Source organism: Phaethon aethereus (genome assembly GCF_964289735.1).
Source record: "Phaethon aethereus genome assembly, chromosome: 14".
Lineage (NCBI taxonomy): Eukaryota > Metazoa > Chordata > Aves > Phaethontiformes > Phaethontidae > Phaethon > Phaethon aethereus.
In genome coordinates this window covers 15231324-15257075 of record NC_138590.1, presented here as the reverse complement: position 1 = coordinate 15257075, position 25752 = coordinate 15231324, and the positions used below count along the sequence as shown (strand labels likewise).

Sequence of the window (25752 nt, the reverse complement as noted above, 5' to 3'; positions counted from 1 at the left end):
CGCCATGGGGACACTGCAAGGCAGCTCCGCTCCCCTCAGCGCCCATCTTTTGGGGAGGAATACAGCAATTTAGTCCTCACTCAGAAAACTTCTCCAGATTCTTCTGCATGAAGTTCTTGGTACCAGCAGGGTTAGTGTTGCCACTATGCTTTCACAAGAACAGACTATACAAACATGCAGTGCTATTACACACACCTTAAGTATCTCATATCTCAGTATTGGAAGTGTTTCTTTGATTATTTACAAGAGCTTTTGAAAGCTACACTTTTTTGGTACCACAGGCCGCCTATCTAAGCCATGAAATTTCTCAGAGCAGCAACAATACATAGAGGATTTATTGCAGTGTACGTACAAGTAGCAAGTGACAAAACAAGGGTCTCCAGATTAAACCTTATTTCCAGAACGCTCTCGCCATCACAGGGAGAGAAGAAAAACCTGCACGCTCTAAGGCAGTCTTGAAAATGTGATCAGGATGGTCTAAAAACTCACTGAGGAATAGGTGTGGATCAGGTAGCAGCACGGGCACAAGCCAACGCCGTGCTCTTCCCCCCTAAACCACCAGTGCGACAACCATAGTCAAAAGTAAATGGACACTGAAACTCAACAAAACTCATAATGAAAATAAAAGAGAGAGGGAGACCAATTTTTGCACAGAAGCTTCCTTAAACGATTTACATGTTAATGCTCCTGCTGTCCACTTTAATATAAGCAGAAATGAAAGCATCTTGCACAAACGTGTCTGGTCTCTTCAAAATACACATTAAGCTTAAGGGAAGTATTTATCCTGCACATAGCACAAGAAGGCAGGAATATTTAAAGCTTAGGGGAGTCACTCCAAGACCGGGGCAGGCAAGAGGGAAGATGGAGTTACAGAGCCATCTCTGTGCATCAGAGATGCGTCCATGCTAATGCACGGATCCTGGAGACTCGAATGTGACTTGACACCGGGACAAGAACAGAAGGAGAAGCGGCCAGTGCCACAATTAATGCAGAAAGAGATGATTTAAAACAGAAATCTGCCCCTCACAGATTTTCTTGCTTTGCAAGAGAAGCTTGACGTGAGCTCAAAAACAAACCCAAGAAGGGCATCGCTGAATAAAAAGCTCCCTACACTTCAATTCAAATAAAAAAGGCAGAAAAAATGCACTTCCCTCCATCAAAGACAACAATCCTCTCCCTGAATCAGGAAGCTGTTAAGCACATGCTTGATCAGCACTCCCAGAAGAGCCTCTCCTCCTAACAGCCTTAACCTGCCAGACCCCGCCGAAGCCCCTTGTTTATTTTAATAAACTTATTTTAATAAATTATGTTTCCATAATCCTTTAACTTGACCAGCGACTTCTGCCACCACGGCAGCCCTTTTCACCCACTGAGCCCTGCCAATTTCTTGGGCTTTGTCTCCTGAAAAACAAAACGTCAATATTAGAATTGGCACGATAACGATACGGAAAATCTTCACATGAAACAAAGCTTCATCTCCAAATACTTTTAGGCGGGTGGCTCGGCCCCACCTCAGCAGAGGTTTCCTGCAAAGCGCCGGGTGGTTCTGGGTGCCCGTGGACGCCCCAGGACGGGTATTTGTTCGTGTTTCTTTACACCATGAGCTGAGAAACTGGTACTTGGGTGACTGGCGTGGGTTTTGGGAACAGGGAGAAGGGCGGATAACCCCCGCTCACCTGCAGTAGCCCGCTAGCAGCCCTGCCCCATCCATCACTAACGCAATTTCTCCATCACTTAGCGGCTTCAAAGCTTTCTAGAGATGCCTGGCAGCTTCACTTAAACTAGCCAGCTATAGATGTGTTTTACATTAAACGCTAAGTGAATAATCAATGAACATTCAGGATATAAGCACAAATCAATGATTTGTTTTAGATGAATCAAAGGGAATCACAAATTAGGGTTTTGCTCTGTAACGGAAGTCCAAGAGAAGCACTTGATGTATTGGGGGTGTGCGCGTTAACCTGCTCCTCTCCTACGCGCGGACACAGTCCCCGCTGTCACGGAAGCGCGGTTGTGTCCTCCAAACCCCTGTGACAAGAGATGTCAGTGTCCACAGAGAGCAGATGGGAACTGAGGGATGACACCAGCCAACGGACCTTCCCAAGACTGGGAGGGATACGGCATAGCAAGGACCCGAATACAGTGTTCCCTGTGCCAGAGAACACTGTCTGGGTTAGGAGAAAGCCCTCTTCCACTTCCAGTACCTTCAGCTCCACCACACACCTGCAGCTCTTATCGCTGGAGCGGCAACGGGACACGGACAAGTGCACGTGAATACAAGTCAAGAGCCCAGCTTAAAGACCTAAATACCCAGCAAAGAAACAAAACCAGAAATATACAGGTGACTTCAGACAATGACAGATTTATTTCGATAAATGCGTATCAACGGACTGTACGGTGTGCCTCGCACTTGGGATGAATTTGGTCAAATCATATGCAGAAGAATTTTACAAATGCTGCTGCATTCCGGCCACCAATTACACACAACGTCTGCTGAGCACCACGCAGGCCAAGGAAAGGCTCTCAGAAATGCTCCTGCACATCTTTTTATTCGCCATGCATTTTAATGCTAGACCTCTAAACTGCGGTTCCACAACCAGGTCCCAGCCCGCGCTCCCTCCGCCGTCAGAAGCACGCGCTGGGGCTGCTGCCGGCCCCTCTCCTCGTGCTCAGTGCTTCCAAGGGCTGCAGTGAAACGACCCCGGCGCAGACCAGGGCTTTCGCTCGCGCCCGGCCGGCTGCAGCCTGTGCCTAAGACCTCAAAGAAGCTACAAAAACCTGAAGTCAAGCTGGTGCAGGTAACAGAAATGAAAGAGCAGCAGGAAGCCCCACGTGCCGCAAGATGCGGTCTGTATTTAGCAGTATCACAAGCTTTGACTCTGCTGCTTCTAGAGCAGATTAGCGTTCACGGCTTTTCTGCATTATATAAGACGACTTTGTAAACACGCTCAGAGGAACATCCCTCCGGGACAACGTCTGCTTCCCACAAAGGACGCCCTAAGCAAGCGGAGCATCCTGCTGCGCGCGGCACCGAACGCGCAATATTTCTTTATGGAGATGCTGCCTGAGCCTGCCCCACTGCAACAGGCACCGGAGCAACGTCCACGCCGCAGCCGGTGCCCAGCGATCTCCAACGCCGACCTGCACCAAGATATCCACCCGGGATGCGAGCGGCGAGACCACAACGCCCACGGGAAGAACAGTTCCCATGGGATGAGCATCCAAAATATTGCACAAATATCAAAACTGATGTTGAGGGTGTGAAGCCACTACGCAAAGAGCAATCCCGCTTCACAAGCAAATCTACAGGTATGGAGGTGCCCACAGTTGTGGTTTTATGAATCCTGGAGCTGGCTAGCACTCGGTAACTATAAATCATTAAAATTTGAGGGGGAAAAAACCTGGCAAGGGAAGCCTGCACAGGCAGCGTGGGTATAGACCGCACCCCGAGCTATGCAGCCGTACCCTGGAGGTGCAATCCCAACCTCAAAATGCAGCATCTCCAAGGGGCAGTATGTCAGGAGTCTCCTAAAAGGTTCACACAAGGTTTAGAATTTCCTATTCAATTAAAAAAAAACCCAAACAAACACTTAAAAACCAAATACCCTGAAGCATGTATGGCTGTAGGGTAGACTGCAAGGGGCAAAGAGAAGAGCTGGAAAGATGGTACATGGCTGGTCGGTCAGTGAAGATGAGAATAAACATTATGGATGAGAACCAAACAGTTTTCATCATTGGAAAGAAACAAAATTCACAACAATTTAATTGCAGGTAGGTAAAGTTGTTCACCTTTGTCCTATCTGCACCTGTGACTTATCTAAAGTCATGAAAGCTTCTTGGTTTTACCGCGCCCTCAGTAGAACACCCCCTGCAATCCCCATGTTGGGCACGCTAACACCCGAGCCTGCCCGTGACTTCCCAAAGGCTTGACCCTCTGACGGCAGGTCGCCCTCCACAGTTAAACCCTGCAGGTCCACCTGATGACAACAGGTTACAGAAGAGCTTCTTCCAAGGGCAGCTGTTGGTTTTTGAATGTTAAACCGTACTTAAGCCTAAAATAGCAAAGAGAGAATAATAAACTTTGGCCAAGACATCCATCACCATGATGTACAGCATGTGGTCCTGCTCTGAACCACCCCACGATGCTGGACATCAGCCGCCTGGGTGACTTGGTTGTGCTATTTGAGGCTGCCCTTCCCTTCCGACCCCAGCAGACCATTTCGAACCTCGTTTATAATTGGAAAGAGGCAGCGTCCATTATTGCAGACCACGAGGTCAAAACTTCACTAATAACCACAGCATGGAAAAACACCATGAGGGGGTAAATGAAACCGGTCACAGAAAAGCAGCTCTAGAGCTGGTTTGAGCTGGTTTATTTTCTTTCGACTAATTGCTTTGTCATCCCAACACAGAGCGGGAAGACAAGCAGGCTCTGCCATGCTTCACATGTGCTTTAATATCATTTTATTCCCCATTGGAGGCAACACGAACACCTTGCCAGCCTTCCCCAGAACGCAACGACACAAGCAGCTCAGGATCACCAGGAATTGTCTCCAGCCACTCACAGGGGACGCCTGATGTTACAGAATACTGGCAAATGAGAAGCCTGTCTTTGAAAAATAAGGGGATGGGGATAAGGAGGATCCTGGAAATTATGGAATAATCACCTTAACTTCAGTTGAAGTACTCAGAAGATAAGGAGGACTTAAGCAAGAGCTAACCTCTGTTTATCAAGAACAAATCACATCAAACCTATCATATTCTTTCTGCAGCAGGGTACCAGGACCTGTAGGAAGGGGAGAAGAAACAAAGATTTCAGAGAGAGTTCTGATAGGGTCTCACAGGACATCCCCATAACACAGCTAGGGACACAGGGGCTGGCCTGGAGGTGCGTGCACCACTGCTGGGGAGACCACCTGTGACATGGTCATTGCTCTTTGAGCACAGACTGGGAGGACCTTACCGAAGCAGGTTCCAGGAAAACCCATCCCAGATGAGATACCGCTCGGTATTTTTATCCAAGACTCGGCCGATGGCAGAGAAAACATACTAACTGCCTTTGAAGGCTACACCAAGCTGAGAGGGACTACAAGTGCGTGGGAGGACGAGGTCAGAATTCGTAACTATCCTGACACTTTAGAAGCAGCAGTCTGAGAAAAAAAAAAAAAGGATGCAGTTCAACACGGACAAGCATGAGGTAATGCAATTTGGTAAGAATAATTAACGAGGCAAATACAAGACAAGGAATGAAAACCAGGAAAAGTTCTGGAGAAGAATGGTTGAAGGGTCAAAAAAACCCCAACCAAACCACAAGTCATCTGTGGCAACAGTAGAAAGCAAATACACTGGGCTGTATAAACAGGGTCATAGTATGTAGAAGACCTGAAGTAATCCCTTATTCTCCTGAGCAAGAATAAGGCAGCGACTTCAGTCCTGTATCAGAGGTTAAGCATCACTCTTCATGAAGGATGATGGTCCAGAAAAGAGTAACAAGAACAACCGCAGACCAAGAATACATGACCTAAAAAGAATGATCAAAGGAACCAGCGTGGTTTAATCTATATTAGCAGCGACTAAGGGGAGACACAGTAGCAACTTCCAAATATCTAACAGGCTCCTGCAAAGAAGGAAGGCAGGCAGGAACTCTTCTGCCTGTGTCCAATAAATGGGAAAAGAAGAGCAATCATGAGACCAAACCAAAGGAAAAGACATTTCTGTTCAGACCATAAGAAAAATCTAATGGCAAGGCTGCTAAATGTCAAACAGATCGTCCAGGGAGCTTAGGCATCTCTGTTATTGGAGGTTTTTAAGAATGAAAACAATAAATATCTGTCAGGAAGGGACTGGTTATCACCAATCCTGTGTATGAGCAGGAGAGGGACTGAATGACCTCTCAAGGTCTTCTCCAGCTCGGTATGGAGTAACAGGCTGATACATAAATGACCATAATAGCCGGAAACCTGCTGTGCTGACACAGCCTGACCCACATTATTTGTGACCTGTTGTAGTGATCGCTGTTCGCAAGCAACAATTTGTTGCTGTCAGAGGAAAACGCGTATCCCAGGGAGCATCCTACCGAGAAGGACAGGGACAGTGGTACCCAAGGTTATTACTTTGGCACTTGAATGAGCAATGGGAAAAAGCTGCTTATTAAAAAATAGAAGTGAGTCAAAGGACAATACAGTCCAGAGGCACAGGCTACCTAGTGGGGTTGGGCACCCCGCTTCAGAAACCCGGAGTGACTGCTCGGAGCCCGTGCAGCACCGCACACGGGTTTCACTACATTTACGGGAGGAAGCTACAAGCAAAGCAAGTGCTCAGCAGTCACCACAAGAAAGCAGCTCTCGGAGCGCTCCCCTGCCCCTGCACAACTTACCACGGTCTAGCATTTCTGGCTGAAAGCACACACAACACCACCTGGTCGTGCAAACATTTTGTCCAGTTAAAAATCTCACCAGCAGAAGGTAAGCGATGCCCCGGCAGTACCCCTGCATTACAAACACCTACTACCCAAACCTCTGTGGGGAGGCAGCTCTGGTGGGATTTAAACCATGTTAGCAGCATGACAGGAGAGCCCTTCAGCTTCTGAACGAGGCAGAGGAGCCCGAGCAGCCGCCATCAGCCGCCTGCAGCTGCCAGGAGAAGATGGCACGTCCTGGGCACTCCTGCTCTGCTGCCAGGGAAGGGGCTGGGCTGGACGGGCACCTACACGGGCTTGTGTCATCCCGCCCATCAGAGCCCAAAAACCTTCCCCGGTGCTGCCCCAGCCCTGACGCCGACCTTGCAACCACGTGCAAGCCACACCTTGTGATCGTGCACGGTGTGCCGCGGGATCGCAAAGCCACCAAGTCACGTCTTACACTCAGCGAAAGCTGCTTCTCACCTGTAGCGGGGAGAGATGCTTACACAGCGAGAGGGAAGAGAGGCTGGACGGCCCGACCGGACGCCTTTAACAACCTCTAAAATTGCAGGAACTAGAAGAGCAGAGTGACTAGGATGGGCCTGAGGGGTTGCACACCCATACGTGAGAGAGATACACAATTCAGAAGCAACTACCAAAATCGTCCTCCAGGCCAGGATAATAAATGCAGCGTGCTGCTTTAGTGAGCGACAGGATGGGGAAAAGCAACTATTATTTGTCAGGAAAAACCAGCAGCGAGCATCTCTGTGATACCTCTGTGGGATTCCCCCGCAGCCTCGACGGGACGGGGCCCTGCACCCCCGCTCTGCAGCCGCCTGCTTGGTGCAAAACCGGCGCCGATGCTTAAGTGCTGAAGCCGACGGCCCTCGGCCCCGTCCCACGGGCACCCGAGCCGTGTGCGGCGTGGGGCGGGCAGGGCTGCTGAGGTTTCCCCTCACCTCCAGTTTGCCCGGAGACCCCCCAGCCCAGGGGTTCCCCCAGTCGCTGGCATCACCACCTCCCCACGAGGATGTAACCTGCGTTGTTCCCATCACCCACGAAGGTTTTCGCCGTAAGCGTGGGGCTGCAAAGCAGCGCATCACCGAAGCGAAGCCCAACACACTCCGACCCGGACCACAGCCCGCCCGACACCCCGCAGCCCCCCGGTCCTCCGTGGGCGCCCCAGGCCGCAGGGCCGAGCAGGGACCCCCGGCCGCGGCACCTCCTGCGCTGCTGGGCACGGGCACGCCCGCACCGGAGGTCCCACAGGTCACGGTCCCGCGGGGGTTGGGGGATACCGCGAGGCCAGAGGCGCGCAGGATCCCGGCGGGTCCGCACCCCAGAGGCTCCAGCAGGACGCTGCCTGCCCGGATGCCCCCCGCCCCCCACCTCGAGCCCCGGCGGCGGGGCCGCGGCCGGGCCCCGGGCTCCCCCTTACCTTTGTGCCCGCCGAAGGCGCCGTACCAGGACAGCGAGAGCAGGGCGCACAGGCAGCCGAGCAGCAGCGTGAGCGCCGTGCCGCTGCGGAGCCTCATCGCCTCCTCGCCGGCGGGGGCGGCCGCATGTCCCGGGCGCGGTGCGGCCCCGGCGGCCCCGGCGAGCGCGGAGCGGAGCGGAGCGGGGCGCGCGGCCCGCCCGCCCCCGTGCAGCGCCCGCGCCGGGCCGCGCCGGGCGGGCGGGCGGGGCGGGGCGGGGCCAAGGGGGTGCGGCCAAGGGGCGGGGCGGCAGCGGGCGGAGGGCGCCCCCGTGCGGGGGACTGCGGGGCCGCCGCAGGCAGCGGGGCGGGGGGCGGGAGAGTGGAGGGGGTGTGTGTACGTGTGTACGTGCGTGCGTGTGTGCACGGGTACGTATATAAATGTGCATACCTCTATACTTGGCTTATTCATATACATGTATACAGGCATACTTCTGCACATGCGTATGTACACGCAGAGATACATACCTACCCACGGGTGCCTGCGTGGGTCTATGCACGTGTGTGCACGCGCGTGCACGTGCGCACGCCTGGGTCCATATGTCTCTGTATGTGTATGTGTGTTGGAGCCCATATGCCGGTGTGGGGGTGTGTGCATGCGTCTGTACGTACGCATAGGGATGCACTCAGCTCTGGGCGTGGGGGTGTGCGCACGGACCCTCGCACGGGGTGTGGGCATCGACCCGTGTCTTTGCATCTCTGCGCGCTGGGCTGTGTGGAAATGCCTCCCAACACCCGGGGTGTGCACGGGTGCCTACGGACGGAGGTGTGTGCTCGGCCCCTACGCACAAGGGTGTCCCCACGGCCCTGCACGCCGGGGGTGCGCATGGCTGTGGAGAAGGGGGGTATGCAGACGAGGTCGGGGGCAGCAGCCCCCATAGCCGTGCGGTGCATATTCGCTGCCATTTCCGCAGAAGCGATTCGTCTTGGTTAAGGAACCAGCGTCTAGTGCTCGTTGAGAGAAGATCGATGCCAGATGAGTACGTCCAACGGAAGCTGCCGCCTGGAAGGACATCATCGCTCTTCCAAAGCACCTGGCATTCAGGGGTTATGGCCTCCAGCTGCTTGCCCGGATGAAGAACAGGAGAAATCAGATTTTAAAATGATTTTGCTTGTGTTTTCTGTTAATGGGTCCAGCCTTTTCTCATTATAGACCAAGAGGAGCTGTACAGCGAGGTCGGGTTTGAAATGCTGAGTTACGTGCCTCCGTCACCTGAGCTTGCTTCTGCGGTTGTTCGTGGGGTCAATCAGGAGGCGGCAGCTCATGTGCCCCGTATGCAAGTACATAATTCCTCTGGCCATGAAAGTTGTCATCTTTCATTCCCCAGAGCTCTTTTAGCGAGTAAATATTTCTCAGACGTGTAAATACTGTAGGACTGGCTTCCAGCGATCAAAGTCTGTTGTTTGAAATGTTTGGATCAATCAGAGAGCAACGTAAAGCGAAGCGCGTGCCCGTGCCAGAGGCAGGAGCGGCGACGCAGGCGCTCGGTGATGCTCGGCCGCAGCCTCGGAGCCGGCCCAGGCAGCAGGCAGGGATGCGCTGGGAGCCAGCCGGGCTCCGCAGGCACGTCTCAAGCTGATGTGGGAATGCTTCTGGCACGGGGATATCCAGCAAACTCAGGGTCCTCAGGCCTCTGCTCCGTTTCCTTCCGGAAAGGCAAGGGGTGAAGGGAGCTCAGCACCCAGGAGGGGTGGGTGCGGGGGCTGCCTCGAGGTGCTCTGGGGCACGTTGAAAGCCATAAATGTGTATGAGGAAAAGCACAGACTGCCGACTTCTGCAGGAGATGGTCTTGTCCCTACCTGCGTCCTTAGACATTTCTCTAGCTTATAAAATAAAACCACATTTTTCAAATCTTGAAATGCCGTCTCACGGTGGCTAGGAAACCCGCGAAGGAAATCGGCAGAGAGAGCCCTTTGGACGGCTCCAGAAGTTTCTGCCTCTGCTGCCAGAAGCTGCGGGGCCCCAGCGCAGACCATCGCTCACACCGGGCACATCCCTGAGTAGGGAAATGCACTGTACATCACTCCCGGGAATACTGAAAAAAAACAAGGGAAGCTGGATCCGTGCTTCCTCACCTGGATTTTGCAGGGCACTGCCCAAGCGACCATCACCTGCGGAAGCATGTCCCGCGGCTCAGAGCAGTCCAGCCCTTGAGTGCTCCATCGGCTCCATGGAGAGCCGCCGTGTCCCCAGCCTCAGACCCCCAGCCCAGCACACCCACCCGGAACTCGCTCCTCGGCTGCCGGTAAAGCCTCAACCACACCAGCAACAGCATTTCCATCATCACAGCAAAGAAAACAACCCCCAGAAGCTCTGTCCCGCCCAGCCTGCTTGCTTTCTCACCTCAAACCTCTGTGTTAAACCCAGGAGCCAAGAGAGGGTTCACAGGAATTAATGGCAAAAACCCTTTCAGAGGTGGCAGACAAGTAAGAGCTGCTTGTGGGAAAGGCATGTGAAATCCTACTGCCGTTAAAGAGAAGAAATAAACATAAAGAAATAACATGACACATTTTAGTGCGTTAGATGCTGGGTGTTTATTTTCAGATGCGCAAAACGCTCCTATCGCTCGGGATATGTGGTGCGTCTGCAGTGCAAGGGAACAGAATAACATTAATAATTTCTCCAAGACAATTAATTAGGCCCTTTCCCAAGGATAAAACCTAATCTAATTTCTGCTGTTATACTTTGTCTTCATAAAATTCTGAAGAAATGAATGAGCCTTATACCACCCTCGCATGACAAAAACCTTGGGCTCTCTTGGAAAAAATGAGGGACGAAGCAAAATTGTCAGCACTTGCAATTTTTATATCAGACCTGTAAAGATTGCTTTAATTCTTGAAGTCCCTCCTGCCTACCCTAATTTTGGCTTTTATTCTGTTTTTAAAAAGAAAATTTTGAGCCTTGGTCCTTTTGCAGAGCAAAGTTTAAAAGATGAACTGCAGAGACTCAAAACCCCAGCAGCAAATAAACAGAGAAAAGTGGGTTTTTAAGGGGATCTCATGATCTTTGAACAGTTGATGTTGGCAATACTGAGCATGCTGCAGAAATTAGGGCCTTCTACTGAAAGCACTCTGATACCAATCCACAGGTCCTGAGGCCATTACAAAAATTAGAAAGAGAAAACATTTATTAGGTCTAGATATGAAATGTAATCCAGATTTATAGATGATTTTATCAAGCGCTCTGAAAATCCTGTCTCTGGCATTTGACTCCAGCCCATCTGCAAGCAGGTCAGGCTCGGTCCTTCCCGCGCTGCTTTAAGCAAAGAGCAATTGCTATTTTCTCATAAAATAAAGTAACTTCATTTCCTATGTGTTTTATATGTCTCTGTGTTCCAACACCACCAGGGCAGTACAAAAGCTTCCAAATGCCCCTTAGCCAGGAGGGATGAGTATCCAAACAGGGTGCTCACCCTCGATGTGTTGACGCATTGATGCTTTAATTCAGGACAAAAGCTACAAGTCAGGTTCTCAAAGCAACACTCCAAGCAATCCGTGTAGGTTGCAAAAAGTTCCTTCTCACCTTTGGGAACATGAAATCTCTTATGTATTTGTACAACACCCATAGCGCGTTTGTACTTTGTGCCTGCTCACCACCCGTTTTCTCTATCTGCTCCTCTGTCTCAGGGAAAAAAACTGTCCCAGGGTTTTCTGCCCTTAAAAGTTTCATGTCACACCAATGAGAAACGGTGCTGAGCCTGTGTAAACACCTGACGTGGCAGAGCTGCCCTTCTGGAAAACTCAGCCTCAAAAATGAGACAGCAAAAAAACGCCGCGCAGCTTTTCCCTTCTGCCTGCGCTGTTGCGGAAGGAGGGTTTCTGCATCGGAGGCGGCCAACGGCGTGTTTGCTGGGCTGGAGGAGGAGGGAAGCCATCACGGGACCGGGCTGAGTCACCAGCATCTGACCCGATGTGTCCGGAGGACCCTGCATGTCTCCAGAAGGCTCTGGAAGGAGCGTGTGGCACCGTGGCACCCGCTCCAGCTCAGCGAGCGCCTGCCCGCTGCGGCCCCGTGCCGTCCCTCCATCACCGCACGCTGTCCTGCCGGAGCCGGGGGGTGCACGGGGGCCAAACCTTCCCCACCCCACCAACCGGCAGCTCTCCGGGAGTGCCGGGGGCCTCAGGCTGGAGCAATGGTTTGGGGGAGAATTCCCTCTGGAAAATCATCCTCAGCCTCTTTTTGTGCAAGTAGGGACAAGACGGGGCACTCCCCACCCCGTCCTGCCAGGGCTTTACTGCAAACATTAAACATTTGGGCACAGGGAGTATTTCTGGTGATGATGCCCTCAGAGCAGGAATCTCACCAAATGTTTTTAAACATTTCCCAGCAGAAAGTGGGTGTAGAGAGAAAGCACAGCACTGCAGGGATGCCAATTGCTCTTTTTTGAGCCTTTCCTCTGTAACCTTGAAATTTTAAATGTGAACAGCTCTTTTTTCCCATCCCCTTTGCTATATCCATCTGTGATGCTGGCTGCTCAGAAGCTAGGGCTGACAAAACACTTTTTGGGCAGGGACTGCTGTGATGCTATGAGATTCCTAAAGAACCGTAAGAAAACATCCACGCAGCCAGTGCTTCATGCTGAGAATGCCAAAAGCCGATCCTCCAGCAAACAGAGGGAAAAACTTCTCAAATAATGTATATGGGAATACAGCACAGCCTCTCCCATGGCCTCTCCAGGGGGCTGAGAAACCGCCCGGAGGCACATCCTGGGGCTGGGGGCAGTAGGAATCGCGGGGAGAGCGAGGTCCAAGGTCTGCGCTGGAGACGGGCTCGCTGGGAGGAAATCCCCAACCTCGAAGAAGAGGAGGAGGAGGAGGAGATGACTCGCTGAGTCACCCCTGTCCCGTGATCGGTGAGCTAAGCTAACAGCAGACTGGTGAAAGCCTTGTTTTCCTTATGTTTTGTAAAAGTACATGATGTCATGACCAGAAAGCTGAGTGTGACTCAGCACACCTCACCAGGAGAAAGGAAATTCCCTCTGGCTTTTGGCCCCTTCCATATTTGCCAACTGGATTAAAGTTTACACAGAGCAAAACTCAGATTTCTGGCTTTAATTTGGCGCGTTGCCTGATAATTATAAAGGCATCAATTAATCCGGAGACACAACTGGCTTGAAAAGACCCAGCAACTTGAGGACAACCCACTGTGCCTCAAACACCTGGACAGTGATGGAGAGGGGAATAAGGAATCAGTCCTGTTCGGGACGGCAGCACCTTGGTGCCTAAGGAATGAATGTGCCGGGGCTGGGTCCCAAAAGACAAGTCTCTGGCTCTGTAAAGAAACCAATAGTGGCTGTCGGGGTCCTCAGAAAGGACACGAGATGGACATGCTGGAGGTGGTGCTTGGCAAGGCAGATACGACAATGGCAGTGTCCTGTACCACATGCCCTGCTGGTCCCAATTCTGATTTTATGGGAAAAAAAAATTCAATGATGTCAAGCCAGGAACTTTCACCAACATTTTCAGAAATAAGGATACACACAGCAAAGAGGCAAAAGGGAAGGTGAGTGCGATACGCCTTTGCTGCACACACAAACCTTTCAATATCTCGTGCTGTAAAAGCTGGTGAACCATTCCCTGCACAGCATCATTCATGCTTAGACCTGAATCCGCTTACGTTTAAACTTTAACTCATCACTTCATGGTGGAATATTGGCCATGTCCTACCTAGAAATTGAAATTCCTAGAAAACTTTTTAAGTTAAAAAGGGCAACCCTTTACACTGTAAATACTATTTTCCAGAAAAGTGTCGCAATTTCAAAATCGCCGCACATATGCCAAAAATGTATCTATAAGGAAGGCCAAGCATTTTAACATACATACTTTAGCTCAAGAAATAAACTACATGCCCATCACGGAAATTAAAACTTACCCTTCTCTGGGTTGCAGAAGATGATAAATCATGCCACAGTTTCTCCTAAGTTTTTATTATCTTAAACAAAGAAATATGTCACTATGGTGGTCAGAGTGGTCAGGCCCTTGGGTGAGAGGAAATTAACACCAACTAGGAACCCAATAATCATTGACCCATCTTTATTTAATTACATTTGGACAGCACAAACGGCATGTTCTGCCAGCTGGACTCTCCTGTGGCCGGACTGAGAGGCCTGTCAACTGTATCTGATCTGCAAAAAAATCCTGCTGCCAACTGAACTGGAAAGCCCCCAGAACATCCTCCTTAATGTCAGTTGTGTTTATACTAGTATCTTTATTTTTAGCCCCCCCTTCCAAAACACCGCGTTCAGGGAAGAGCATTAGCTGAAGAGTTATTTATTCCTGCCATGCTGAGCATGCCAACCCCTCCGATGGGTACGGCCACCGCCTGGCTTTGCTCGCCCCGATGCAGACGATGGAGGTGACGAGCAGGACCGAGGCGGCCGAGCACCGCTGCGGGAAGCGGGCCGGTGGGCATTCACCCCTTGGCGCGGGAAAGCCGTGCGGGAACGGATGGGACCCCGGCCCGCGACGCGAGGCGAGCGGGAACGGGGGGCGGAAGCTGGCTCGCAGGAGGCGGAGCCTAGAAGCCGCGGGGCGGAGCCCGGCACTGGTGTACACATCGCCTGGCACCCGGGGGCGGGGCGGTAGCGTTGCCGGGCGAGCGGCCCCGCCCCACGGCGCTATAAGGCGGCGGCGCGCGGGCCGCCTCCCGCCCCGCGACGGTAATTCGTGCTGCGCCACAGGCATGGCGGCGCTGACGGTGAAAGCCTACCTGCTGGGCAAGGAGGAGGCGGCCCGCGAGATCCGCCGCTTCTCCCTGCCGCCGCCCGCCCGCTACCAGGCGATCCACGACCGCGTCGCCGAGCTCTTCCAGGGGCTGTTGCGGGCCGGGCCGCCGCCTGCCTTCCGCATGCACTACAAGGGTGAGCGGGGAGGGGGGGGTGCTCCTCCGCGGGCCGGGCCGCCCCCGCACCGGCGGCGGGTCAGGCGCCGAGACCGGCGCCCTGGCAGGGTGGGAAGGCCTCAGGGCATGGGGCTGCGCAGCGGCCGGGATGTCCCTGCCGCCTCCCGTGCTAGCAGGCCGGGCACCTAACCCTGCGCTTTACCCGTCCTAGATGAGGACGGGGACCTGATCGCGTTTTCCACCGACGAGGAGCTGGAGATGGCGATGCCTTACGTGCAGGACGGTGTCTTTCGTGTTTACATCAAAGGTAACGCCGCGCAGCTCCCCAGGGCGGTAGCGGGTCTCCGGCTTTGCGTTGTGCGCTGGCCGGCTGGCCTCCGATAAGTGGGAGAAGCCCTGGCCCTTCCCCGTGTCCTCGGGGCCTGGTGCAACCTGCAGCGTTCGGGGGGAGGTTAAATAAAGGGCGGGGTAACAGGCCGGAATCTGAGTCCTCCCTTCTGAGGTGGAGTAAAGGGATCACAAGTTTCCTCCTAGCCCTGTCACATCAGCTGGCCCAACGCGAGCTGCTGTTGTTACGCTGACTCCCTGGAAACACTAGACCAGCGTCAATGCTAGATGAGTACTGGTATCTTTAATATCTACAACAATGCATTAGGAAGCCTTAATTCCAGCTTACTCTTTAGTGCATAGTTGCTCCCTAGTCCCTTCTGTTCATGTAGATACCCGCAAAGCTTTATCTGCAGTCCATCTAATGAATCACATGAGCCAGCGCTGTCCCTGTTCTCATCTGTTAAGCCTGCTGGCAGTTCTTCCCAACTCCCTCTCCAGAAACATTTTGTTCTTGCAGTGCTTAGGAAGGTAGGACGAGAAGCCAAATGGGGTAGTATGGTACTAATCTAAAATAAATATGCCAAGAGACTGTTAAGGATAAGGCATGCTCAGTTTGAGGAGCAGGTATATCTGTGAAACCCCTTCGCACTTAGGTTTAAGTTCACTTAAATGCCCCCAGCTTGTGTTTGGCAGCCAGTGTAAAAATAAACTGATCTAGTAAGTCAATACTGCTCTGACAAGGGCTGTTTGTGCTTCCTTCTCTGCCTGATTTCCAGCCTTTAAATAGTAACCTTGTTCTTGATGCAAAGTTTCCTTTCCTTAATAGAGAAAAAGGAGTGCAGGCGGGAACATCGCTCGCAGTGCAGCCAGGAGCCTCCTCGCGACATGGTGCACCCCAATGTGATCTGTGATGGCTGTGAAGGACCGGTGGTGGGTGCCAGGTTCAAGTGCACTGTCTGTCCAGACTATGACCTGTGCAGCACCTGTGAGGGTAAAGGCATCCACAAGGAGCACAACATGGTGATGTTTCAGAGTCCACTGCTAAATCCTTTTGAGGTGAGCAAAATGGCTGGAGGGGAGCTAATGAATGGGATAGTCCTCAAATTTAAGTCAGAAACTTCAGTTACTGAGAATCTGGCTGTGTGAAGAGTCACACGAACATTACCCTTTACAGTGGCTTCCCCGAGGACGCTGGCTCCGTAAAATGCGGCATGGTGTTCCACCCTTCCCATGGATGCACTGCTGGGGATACCCTGGCCCTGCAGCTCAATGCCAAAACTCTGAACAAGCCCAAGCCAGTGCTGCAGCCTCCAGTCCACCCACTGCAGAAGGTAAGAGGTGATGCTCTGGTAAACAAGGTGGTGGTGGAGCCAGAGTAGCTGAGGTTCTGCAGCACAGGGTGAAATCTGGGTGGAAAAATAGACAAACTTTTTTTTTGCTTGAAACATGAAGAGATGTTTTCATCACATCTTTCAGCACAGAGTGGGATTATTTTAAGGCATGCTTCGCCTGTGCAATAGATGAGGATGCAGGGACAATCTGGAACCAAACCAAGCTGAGCTGTTAGGTCAAGCATGTCACTACTGTACTCCAGATCTGCCTTTCAGCATGGCTAATGAGCCTTAACAATGATAATGCCACTGGTTTTCTGTTCCAGAGGTAGCTCAGAGTTTTTGTCTCTGTACTGCCTTTGTGCAGTGTATGTGAGCGACAGGAAATGAGCACCAAGATCTCATGGGGATACACTCTGTAGGTGCTCTTTCCCTCTGAGCTTCTATGTGTGCTAACAGAAATTGTTTTTCTAGAAGCTTCTACTAACAGCCAGCCTCAGGACCCCAATGTCACCTTCTTAAAGAATGTTGGGGAGAGTGTTGCAGCTTTTCTGAGCCCCCTGGGTAAGTGACTCAGTTTGTTATACCAATCCCTGAGACTGGCTTAAAGGTGCTTTTAACAGAAGCAGCAGTCAGCTGTTGTGACTGATATCGGAACTACCTCATGCTACTAAGCCTTGAAGGGCTTAATTTACTCCTGGTACTAACAATGCCTAGGCTTAGAACAGCCACTTGTTACCTTTTCAGAGCCCTCCTTTGGAAGGAAATGAGGAAAGATTTCACTAACATGTCACCACTGCAACACTATTTTGAAGTCAGTGGTGAGTCAGGATTTTGCCTGGCTTATGTGGACATATAGATAACTTCTGCCCTGACCCTCTAAAAGTATGGCTTGTCTATCTAGAGGAAGATGACTATTTGGTGCTTAACTATTCTTTGTTTAAAGAATGCTTTGTGTTTTAATTCCTACATGTTACATGGCAAACTAGGATTACAGAAACTTCATAGCATTTAGACTAGGATTGATCAGTGTTCTGTTAGAGGACTGTGCTTTGGAAAAACTTGTCTAAGACTCTCCATCTCAAATGCATTTCTAGGTATTGAAGTTGATATCGATGTGGAACATGGAGGACAGAGAAGCAAAGTGACTCCTGCTTCTCCCAACCAAGAGAAGAACAGTGCTGAGTCAAGCAGCAGCAGTACTCTTAACCAGAATGTTCAGACCAAACCAGACTGGAATAACAGAGATTCTGCTACAGAAGTAAACGCTGTTGCAGAGCAGATACAAGATATGGTGATAGATCCTGTGCCCACACAAATGGAAGATGGCAGCTTCCAGTCCCAGGTACAAGAACTATGACACTAAGCTAATATGCTTGCTGAGGCCTTACTAGAAAAGAACATAATCATTTAGCATGTATTGTGGAATTGAATATTAAGATGTCAGCAGATTAAGTGATATACAGCACCTTTGCTTTACAGGTTTACAGCAAAGGTGGTGGGACTTCTTGTGGGTGTAACCATATTAAAGGCAGATAGCAGGAACATGCATTACACCTGGAAAGCACTGCCACACCTGGACCTTTTTTCTTTCCATTTCAGGAACACAGTGAGTCCAGCAGTTCATCAGGGGGTGATGAGGACTGGACCCACTTATCTTCCAAAGAAGTGGATCCTTCCACAGGTGAACTGCAGTCTCTGCAAATGCCAGAGACAGAGGGTCCCAGCTCCCTGGATGTATCTCAGGATCCTCCCCAGCCAGGACCTACAGGACTACGAGAAGCTGCACTCTACCCCCATCTCCCACCAGGTACGAGAATGTATGCAGGTTTCATCACAGAGTAATTCTTGCTCAGGAGCTGCCAACTTGCCCCTAACTTTGTTAGCAGGAACGGCAGCTTTTGCACCCTGTTAGAGACAGTCAGGTGTTCTCTTCTTGAATGCAGGCAGCTAAGCCTTAAGACTTCTGACTTCAGACTAATACACCATTCAAGCAACATGAAAAAGGTGGTATCCTAAACCATGTCCTTGCTGTGTACTCTTGAAGAGAGCCTTTTAATGCAGGATGCAGACCAGTAGATCCTCTGGCTTTAAGACAGCATTTTTCTGGTGGGAGCCAGTGACAGTATGCCAGGCCACTTACTTAACTGAGACCAACAGCACAGAGTCCTACAGCAATGCTAGCAGTTTTCTTAGCTGGTTATGTATTTTATCTCAAAACATCTGCCCTCCTGGGAGACACAGGAGAGCATGTCTTGTAGCATTTAACCAGCTATGCTAGATTTAGTAGGATTAGTGCCAGCATACCTATTGTGTGTTACTTGTGGTATTAAAGCCTTGGCTGGTTTGCCAATTACATGAAATACTTCAACTTTAAACTATTATTCTCAACAGAAGCAGACCCTCGCCTCATTGAATCTCTGTCCCAGATGCTGTCTATGGGCTTCTCTGATGAGGGTGGATGGCTCACTCGACTCCTGCAGACAAAGAACTGCGACATCGGGGCAGCACTAGATGCCATACAGTATTCCAAGCAGCCACCTCACTTGTAGTAGCCTGTAACAAGTACTTTCCTTCTAACTGAAAACAAACAATGCAGTACAACTTACTCAACAGTTGATCTTTCTTCCTTCTAAGGGTTTCTGTCTCATGTTCCTAACTGCTTGTAGAATGGAGGAAAAATAAATACTACTTCCTGTGATAAGTCTGTGTGACTGTTTTAAGTATCACAGCCAGATTACTTGGTTAAAAGAGGAGAAGGACTTGGCTAAGCATGTGATTTCATCAAGCAGCTGCCTGTGCAAGGGAGGCAGCCCAAGACTAGGTGTGCCTCTTTGCACATACCTTGGTGTACCCTCTTGGGGCTCCGCTTCTGAAGAGAAATTAAATGCTTTGCTGGCTCTGAAGCCTGTGCTGCAGCTTTAGCACAAGGGGTTGCTATGGGAGATCTAAACAAAGACGTAGCACAGAGGGGAAAATAGCTGTAGCTTGTAATGGGGAATTAATCACAGAATTGAATTGTCCTGGCCAGCAATCCTTGGAGCTTTCTCCCTGCAAGCTGACCTACTTCAATTCTTAATTCTATCTGAGGTTGCTAGACAACACTGTAACCCTAGTACTTGCCCACTGCAACAGTTTCCCCCCCCATACCCTTTTCCCACACACAGCCACAGAGCAAGTAAACAACTTTAATAGTGCAGTTCTGTAAGGCTTAGAATAAAGTCATTTTCAGGTTAAAATCTTGGCTCAGAACTTAACATACCAAATACATTAGAGACCCACAAGAAAGCAATGTCAAAGATACCTGAACTTCTCAGAGATCATCATCAAACTCCTCACCAGTGCAGAAGAGGTGTTCACAAGAAACACTGCTAGGCTTTGGCCTAGTGTTAGAGTTAACAAGGGTGTTTGCCCTCCTTGTGCTATCCAAACAGCACCTTCCTGCAGTGGTCTCTAAGACACCAGATCCTGCCCTCATCAATTGGATTTGAGGTTCTTTGAACAACACATTCTCCTCAATTGAGCAACTGGTGCTGGACACCATGGTGCCAAGTGGTTTTGAGGCAAGCAGCTCAGTGCTAGCAACACACTTTATAAATTCAAAACCTGCACCCTGAGGTAGATTTTTTCCAGCCTGCTCTGAGCATCTACTGGCTATACCAGCATCTGCTGCAGTGGTGCTGTGCAGCCCCAACCTTCCACTGCCCTCCTGTGGTGACATGGTGATCCTCACAGCATCTTCGCTATAGCTGTCAGAACATGAGAGAAATTTTTCCCACCTCGAGGGTTTGGTACGAGCAGTTGAGGCTTGTGTATTCTCCTCGGGTACTGTGGACTCACAGACAGCAGGAACAGCATTTCCATGATCTTCATCAGGCACTGCTACTAAGCATTTCTTGCGCTGTAAGAAGACACAGAGCTTGGTTATAAATCCAGCACGCACCACCAAGCTGCACAGAAGCAGGCAAAGAAAGAGCACTCAGATCCTTCAAATGCACCCAAATTCTCACCAGCGCTCTGAGGCAGAGTTGAGGCTGATGTGCTGGGTGGGCCTAGTGTTATAATTAGCTAGGGTGTTTGCCCTTTTTGTGCTATCCAAACAGCACCTTCCTGCGGTGAAGGAGCTCTGGGCTGTGAAGACTCAAGCTAGCCAGCTTCACTGGCACTGCAAGTAATCACTGTAGCCTTAATAACTGCATGCTACACAGGTGCCACTGCTCAGTAAGGCAAAACAGCATAATATGCAGCTGTGCTGACAGAGGAATCCAGCTCAACCACTCAGCTAACACAAGCTGGCATTGTTTTTGCCTGACTAAAACCTTTCAGAGAGAAACTCCTGACACAATTTTCTTCTCCCCAGTCATTCAAACAGAAGAGCAGAGGAAGATTCATAAAACTTCATAAAACTTCAAAATTATGACAGAGAAGAAGATGAGGAGAACACTGTTTTGTTTTGCTGTCAGGAAGCATCTTCTACAACTAAAATACCTCAGAGGTTTTTAACCTTTTTGGCTTGGTAGGCAAGCTGGAAAACCCCATTTTCTTCTGCATATTCCTGAACATCACTGGTGAGGAAGCTCTTCTGGTGTTTCCTGGCCAAGAAAACCATTCACAAAGAGGACAGATTAGCTGTGAAAAAAAAAGTGAGTTTTTTTTTTTTTTCCCAAAAATCACCAGAAATACTCATAAAATGCATGTCTCTAGCAATACAAGAAGTTTTACCCCCAAATACCAAACCCCTGCTCAGCTCAGGTCATACATTGCAACCTGTACTTTGTTCAGAGATGAGCTACCTCCTGCACCTCCAAACCAAATGTCACCGCTCAGGGGCAGGAATTAAAAAAAAAAAAAGTTCTGTACCTTTGTTCTTCCACAGTGTTATTCCTCTGGGAACAGAACTGTTGCTTTTCTGTACCTGCCTCCTCCTCTCCATCTTCCTGATCTTCACTGTCCTTGTCCAGATATTTACTCCAGCGACTGACTTCTGCCCTTCCCTCCTACAACATTGGAGAATTACTGAAAACCTCACAATACAGGGTTTCCATTTTTGGCATTGTTATGTATGTGCTGAATGCCTGAAATCCCAAGTCAGTTTAGGACATGTTCCTGTACCGTGTTCCCAGGTTCAGTATCGTGGTGGGGCAGAGAGTTTCTGTATACATCTTATTCTGTCTCTGCTGGAGCCTCTCTGATTATATACATTTATTTATTTCAGCTGTGTGAACTTATATAAAGGGATCACTGATTTCATTTTGATTCACCTAGGTCAGTAGGGGTTGGTATTTAGCTCAGCTTTGTAGGTATCTTACCTGCTGGAGTGAACTGTCTTCATGTTGGGCTGCTATATTTTTGCTCTCATTTACAGATTCTTCTATGCACCTAAAATAGATGTTTAAACTTGGGTTTCTAGAACACACTTCTGTCTGTTCATTTATAATTTTCAAGTCACCTAGTTATAGCACAAGAGATTGGACAGAAAGCATGGATAGGAACACGAGATAGGTGGCATGTCAGAAGAAAAAGGATCTATAGAAAAGCAGATGTCAAATGAGGGATTTGCAAGATACATTGCCCAGATACTTGAAAAAAATCTAGTTAGAGGGTAGCCCTCCTTCTTTCTATACAAATAGAGTAGCAAGTTTGATCTAAAGCTGCTAATCATGAAATGATAAATTCTAATTGATCATAACAAGGGATATAAAAGCATGTCTTTTGGGACAACAGCTTAAACCCATTAATTATATCCCAGGCAACCAAGGAAAAAAGGAAATTATTTCACAAGGTTTTCAGATAGAAATAGCAGTGCTTTTTGATAAAGCAACCAAACAGCAAGTTTTCTTCCCAAAGCTTAACCCTGAAGTACTGCATATACACAACTAAGTTATCTAACTAGCTTTGACTGATTTCTGAAAATGACTTTGAATAAAAAGGAAGTTGGACAAGTTCATGACCAGTTCAAGATTAGGCAATTTGTAAACAGATTCAGGAATGAAATAAACAGGAAAGTGCTACTCAGATTTTCCAGCCCAGCAGGAATTACACCCAAACGTTTGCACTAAATAAGTCTTTTTATCAATAGTAGCAGCTATTCAAGAGATTCACAGTGTGAAACCACTGAATGGCAGCAGTTAGTTAGCAACAGCTTAGAGGGCAGGATGTTTTCTCTCTGAGGATGCACCTCTGCACTGCTTGTCAGTCTGTAAGATGGACATCTCAGTTCATCAAACAGTAAATAAGAAAGACCAATTAAAACAAAACCAAACAAAACCAAATTTTGCAAATATTGCATATATTTGAATGGGTAAAGGTCTGACCAACACACATTATTGATCAACTAATCTGAAAAAAAATCCTTGTCAAAAGAAACACGCCAGGACAATAAACCTAACAAATACCTTGTGCCAGTTCTGTCGTGACCTCATAGGAACAAGTCATGGCTTTACAACAGGACAGAAAACCCTGTGAGCTCCAGTTAGGTAACAGGCACCCCACGTGTGAAGACACGTAGCACATCAAAAGAAACAAGCAGGTAAAGATTAAACACTCTACCGAGATGTCCAACCAACTGCTTCCACTGCCTCACCCTGCAGCAAGTTTAATTTCTGGACATGGTGCCTACAGTCCAGGCCAGACCCTTGGCCGTAAATCTGAAAAACAAACAAACAAAAAACCCAAGGCTTAGGGAGCAGCCAGAAAGAAACAGCACAAAGTGAGGCTCCACCTCAGGTAATTCTGAAGTGCTAACTAAAGTTAGTGCACGTGGCTGAGCATATGATGTCCTGTGTAGGGCTAACTGCCACACTGGGCTCCCCCCTAGCACCCTACAGAGCTATCCACTACCACGCTGGGCTTCCCATTGCCATCGCACAGGCCTCCCTCCCGGCCCGGCCCGGCGGGGCTCGGCAGCGGTCTCAGAGGCGCCTCACCGCGCGCCGCCGCCGAGGCCGCCCCGGCCCCTCACCTTCTGCACCGCCTGCCGCTGGCCGCACACGCCGCAGCTCCACTTCCCGCTCCGCTTGGCCTAGGAGAGAGCAGAGGGGGTCAGTCACAGCCCACGGCCTGCTCCGCGGCCCAGGAAGGCCCGCACCCACCTGCTGCACCTGGAAGAGGCGGCAGAAGCAGCACCGCAGCACCCAGAACCGCTGCGCCATCCCGCCGCCCGCCCTCACCATGGCAACGCGCGCCTTCCGTCCACGTGACACTCCCGCTACCAGCGAGTCTGCCGCTCTATCCCCGAGTCCGCCGAGCGCCCCCGCCCCCGGCACCGACCCGGCTTTCCCCGCCGCCCTACCGGTGCCGCCCCTCAGTAAGCGACCGCGGGCGCTACGTACCGATAGCAACAATTCGGTCTAGCCAGGGCATCAGGCCTTTTACAGGCAGCCTCTTAAGAAAGGATTTCTTAAAAAAAAAAAAAAAAAAAAAAAAAATCAATTTACCGGCCTGAGCTGTCTTCAAACGGGAAGACCTAACACAGCGCCATGCATCCGACCAACAGTGGCAGGCGCAGCTTGCGTGTAGGTTTATTAATAAAAGTAACCTTCTTCCAGGAGGAAAAATACTACCCGAAGCTGCATCAGTCTGTGTTACACAAAAAGTAAGTATACAGAATAAAAAAAAAAAAAATTGAAAAATAAAAAGAAAAAAGAAAATTCAGACTCCAGTCACACCGAGTCTGCTTTTTTAGGTAACCATCATGGACAAAGAAAAAGCAGTATTCCATAAGCTCAGAGAAAGAAAAGGCAGTCAAGGTAGCCTGTAGAATTCTGGTTCATTTATTTGAGTACATGACAGATAGACAGACAGTGTAAAATCACATGTATTATTTGTACTTTTAAAAAATTACAATAAATTACTGAATAATTAGTAAAAGCAGTTTCACTAATGGCTGCTCTCCAGTGTTGCAGGACAGAGGAGGCAGAGAAATATGTACCAGCTGTGAGTACACACAGAGAATGTCACAAGGAGGAATTACCACTGAGTAGCACACCAAGTAGTGTTAAATGGGAACACCCAACCGTACGTGTCCTTCCCATCCTTTATATTCCGAATGCCAGCCAAAAGCTGTAGCAAAGCTTGCCTTCAGTGCAGGGTCTGCTCTCGCCGAGCAGCAGCACCTCTTGCTCTGGCCCCGCAAAGCAGATGCCTGCGTACTGAGATGAATTTATCTGTAGGAACAGCATTAATTCTCCTTTCTTGGAGCGCACACCCTACTACCAGAAGGCTAACCCTTAGTTTCTTCCGGTCTTAATTGATTTAAAAGAGCAGTCACTCAGTCTCCCAGTTATTTTGTGTCTAACTGGAAAGAGATCTAGTCTATTGAGGTTTCCTATAATGGGCTGATGGCAGAGGGCCACACAGCTTTGAATTCTTCCTCTTTAGACATAGATACCCTTTGATGTGTAGTAGTTTCTAAGAGTACATTAATTGCTAGACTTTTTGTACAAGAGATGTTCAGAAAGGACACACTGGGCAGATGCAGGTGGCATGGCACTCCTGCACATCTTCCTGCCCCAAGCATTTGTGAGGGCTGACTGATCAGAGTATTCTTATGGGTCTTTCTACAAATCGGACCCATCACTAGCTAGTAAAAATGGAGAATCAGCAAGAAACAATGCATGTTTTCTGTACCAAGAGAGAAAGTCCAGCAGACCAGAGTGCCACTGCCCTGTTACACTGAGGCTGATTCACCAACTTCTAATTTAGGAACACATTCCCTCATTATAACCATCATGAGTCCATTGATTGACTTAGTATTACTTCTGCACTGAAGTCAAGGAGCTTGTGGCTTCCCAGACCAACTGAAAACAATGGCTTTCAAAGAATTAGAAAAGCAAATGCTAGAAAACCAGGTTTGTCTGAAAACACCTGAATGCTGAAGGAGGAAAAAAGGTGGTCATACACTACGAAAATGCCAGATCACATATGAAAGAAACCTGCAGATCTGAGAAATGTCTCTGTTTAGACTTCACGGTGCTGGGAGCAGTGGGGCACATTTGCATTATAGCTGCTGACTCACAGAACAGCACTGAAGAACTTACAAAACTATTTATAGGTCAGGGTCCTATAGCACTTGACTACACTGCATTAGCTCTGCGATCGGCAGCCAGAAGTGAACGTGGTTTCAAGCCAGGCTGCATCTGCTGTGCAAGTTACCCAGGAACCTACAGCAAACAAGGGCAGGCAAGGAGCAGTTACTGTCTGAAATAAAACTTCATTAAAATAAAAGATAGCAAAAGGCAGGCATGCATAATTTACGGTGGTAATTCTATATGTCAGAGGCTATTAGATTCTAATGGCTCTTGAGAATGTAAATCTAATTCTGTTAGCCAGAGTAGCCAAAGAAGCACCTACACAAAACAGTCACTGTCAGAAGCCC

The 25752-nt window shown here is 49.5% G+C and overlaps 3 protein-coding genes across 4 annotated transcripts in view; 1 reads left to right on the top strand and 2 right to left on the bottom strand.

Annotated features, from left to right (window-relative positions):
- Nucleotides 1–7935, bottom strand: part of MGAT4B (alpha-1,3-mannosyl-glycoprotein 4-beta-N-acetylglucosaminyltransferase B) — a gene marked incomplete at its 5' end in the record, with an annotated part of 52567 nt that extends 44632 nt beyond the window's left edge. For both annotated transcript variants that reach the window (XM_082006158.1, XM_082006159.1), the window contains one exon: nt 7839–7935. In XM_082006158.1, coding sequence (XP_081862284.1) covers nt 7839–7935 — 97 coding nt within the window. The remainder of the gene's footprint in view (nt 1–7838) is intronic.
- A 6621-nt stretch (nt 7936–14556) lies between these two features.
- SQSTM1 (sequestosome 1) lies at nt 14557–19047 on the top strand (the record flags this gene model as incomplete). Its single annotated transcript, XM_082006086.1, has 8 exons — nt 14557–14734; nt 14927–15022; nt 15872–16101; nt 16220–16376; nt 16851–16940; nt 17474–17721; nt 17979–18186; nt 18771–19047. The coding sequence occupies 8 exons, from the start codon at nt 14557–14559 to the stop codon at nt 18926–18928; spliced, it is 1365 nt and encodes a 454-aa protein (XP_081862212.1). The 3' UTR covers nt 18929–19047.
- Nucleotides 19048–19689: 642 nt separating this feature from the next.
- Nucleotides 19690–24150, bottom strand: MRNIP (MRN complex interacting protein; the record flags this gene model as incomplete). Its single annotated transcript, XM_082006040.1, is given in 8 exon segments — nt 19690–20277; nt 20865–20876; nt 20878–20968; nt 21237–21373; nt 21686–21755; nt 22926–23023; nt 23338–23397; nt 23468–24150. Coding segments are annotated over 8 exon segments (1137 nt in total). The 5' UTR covers nt 23549–24150.
- Between the last annotated feature and the right edge of the window lie 1602 nt (nt 24151–25752).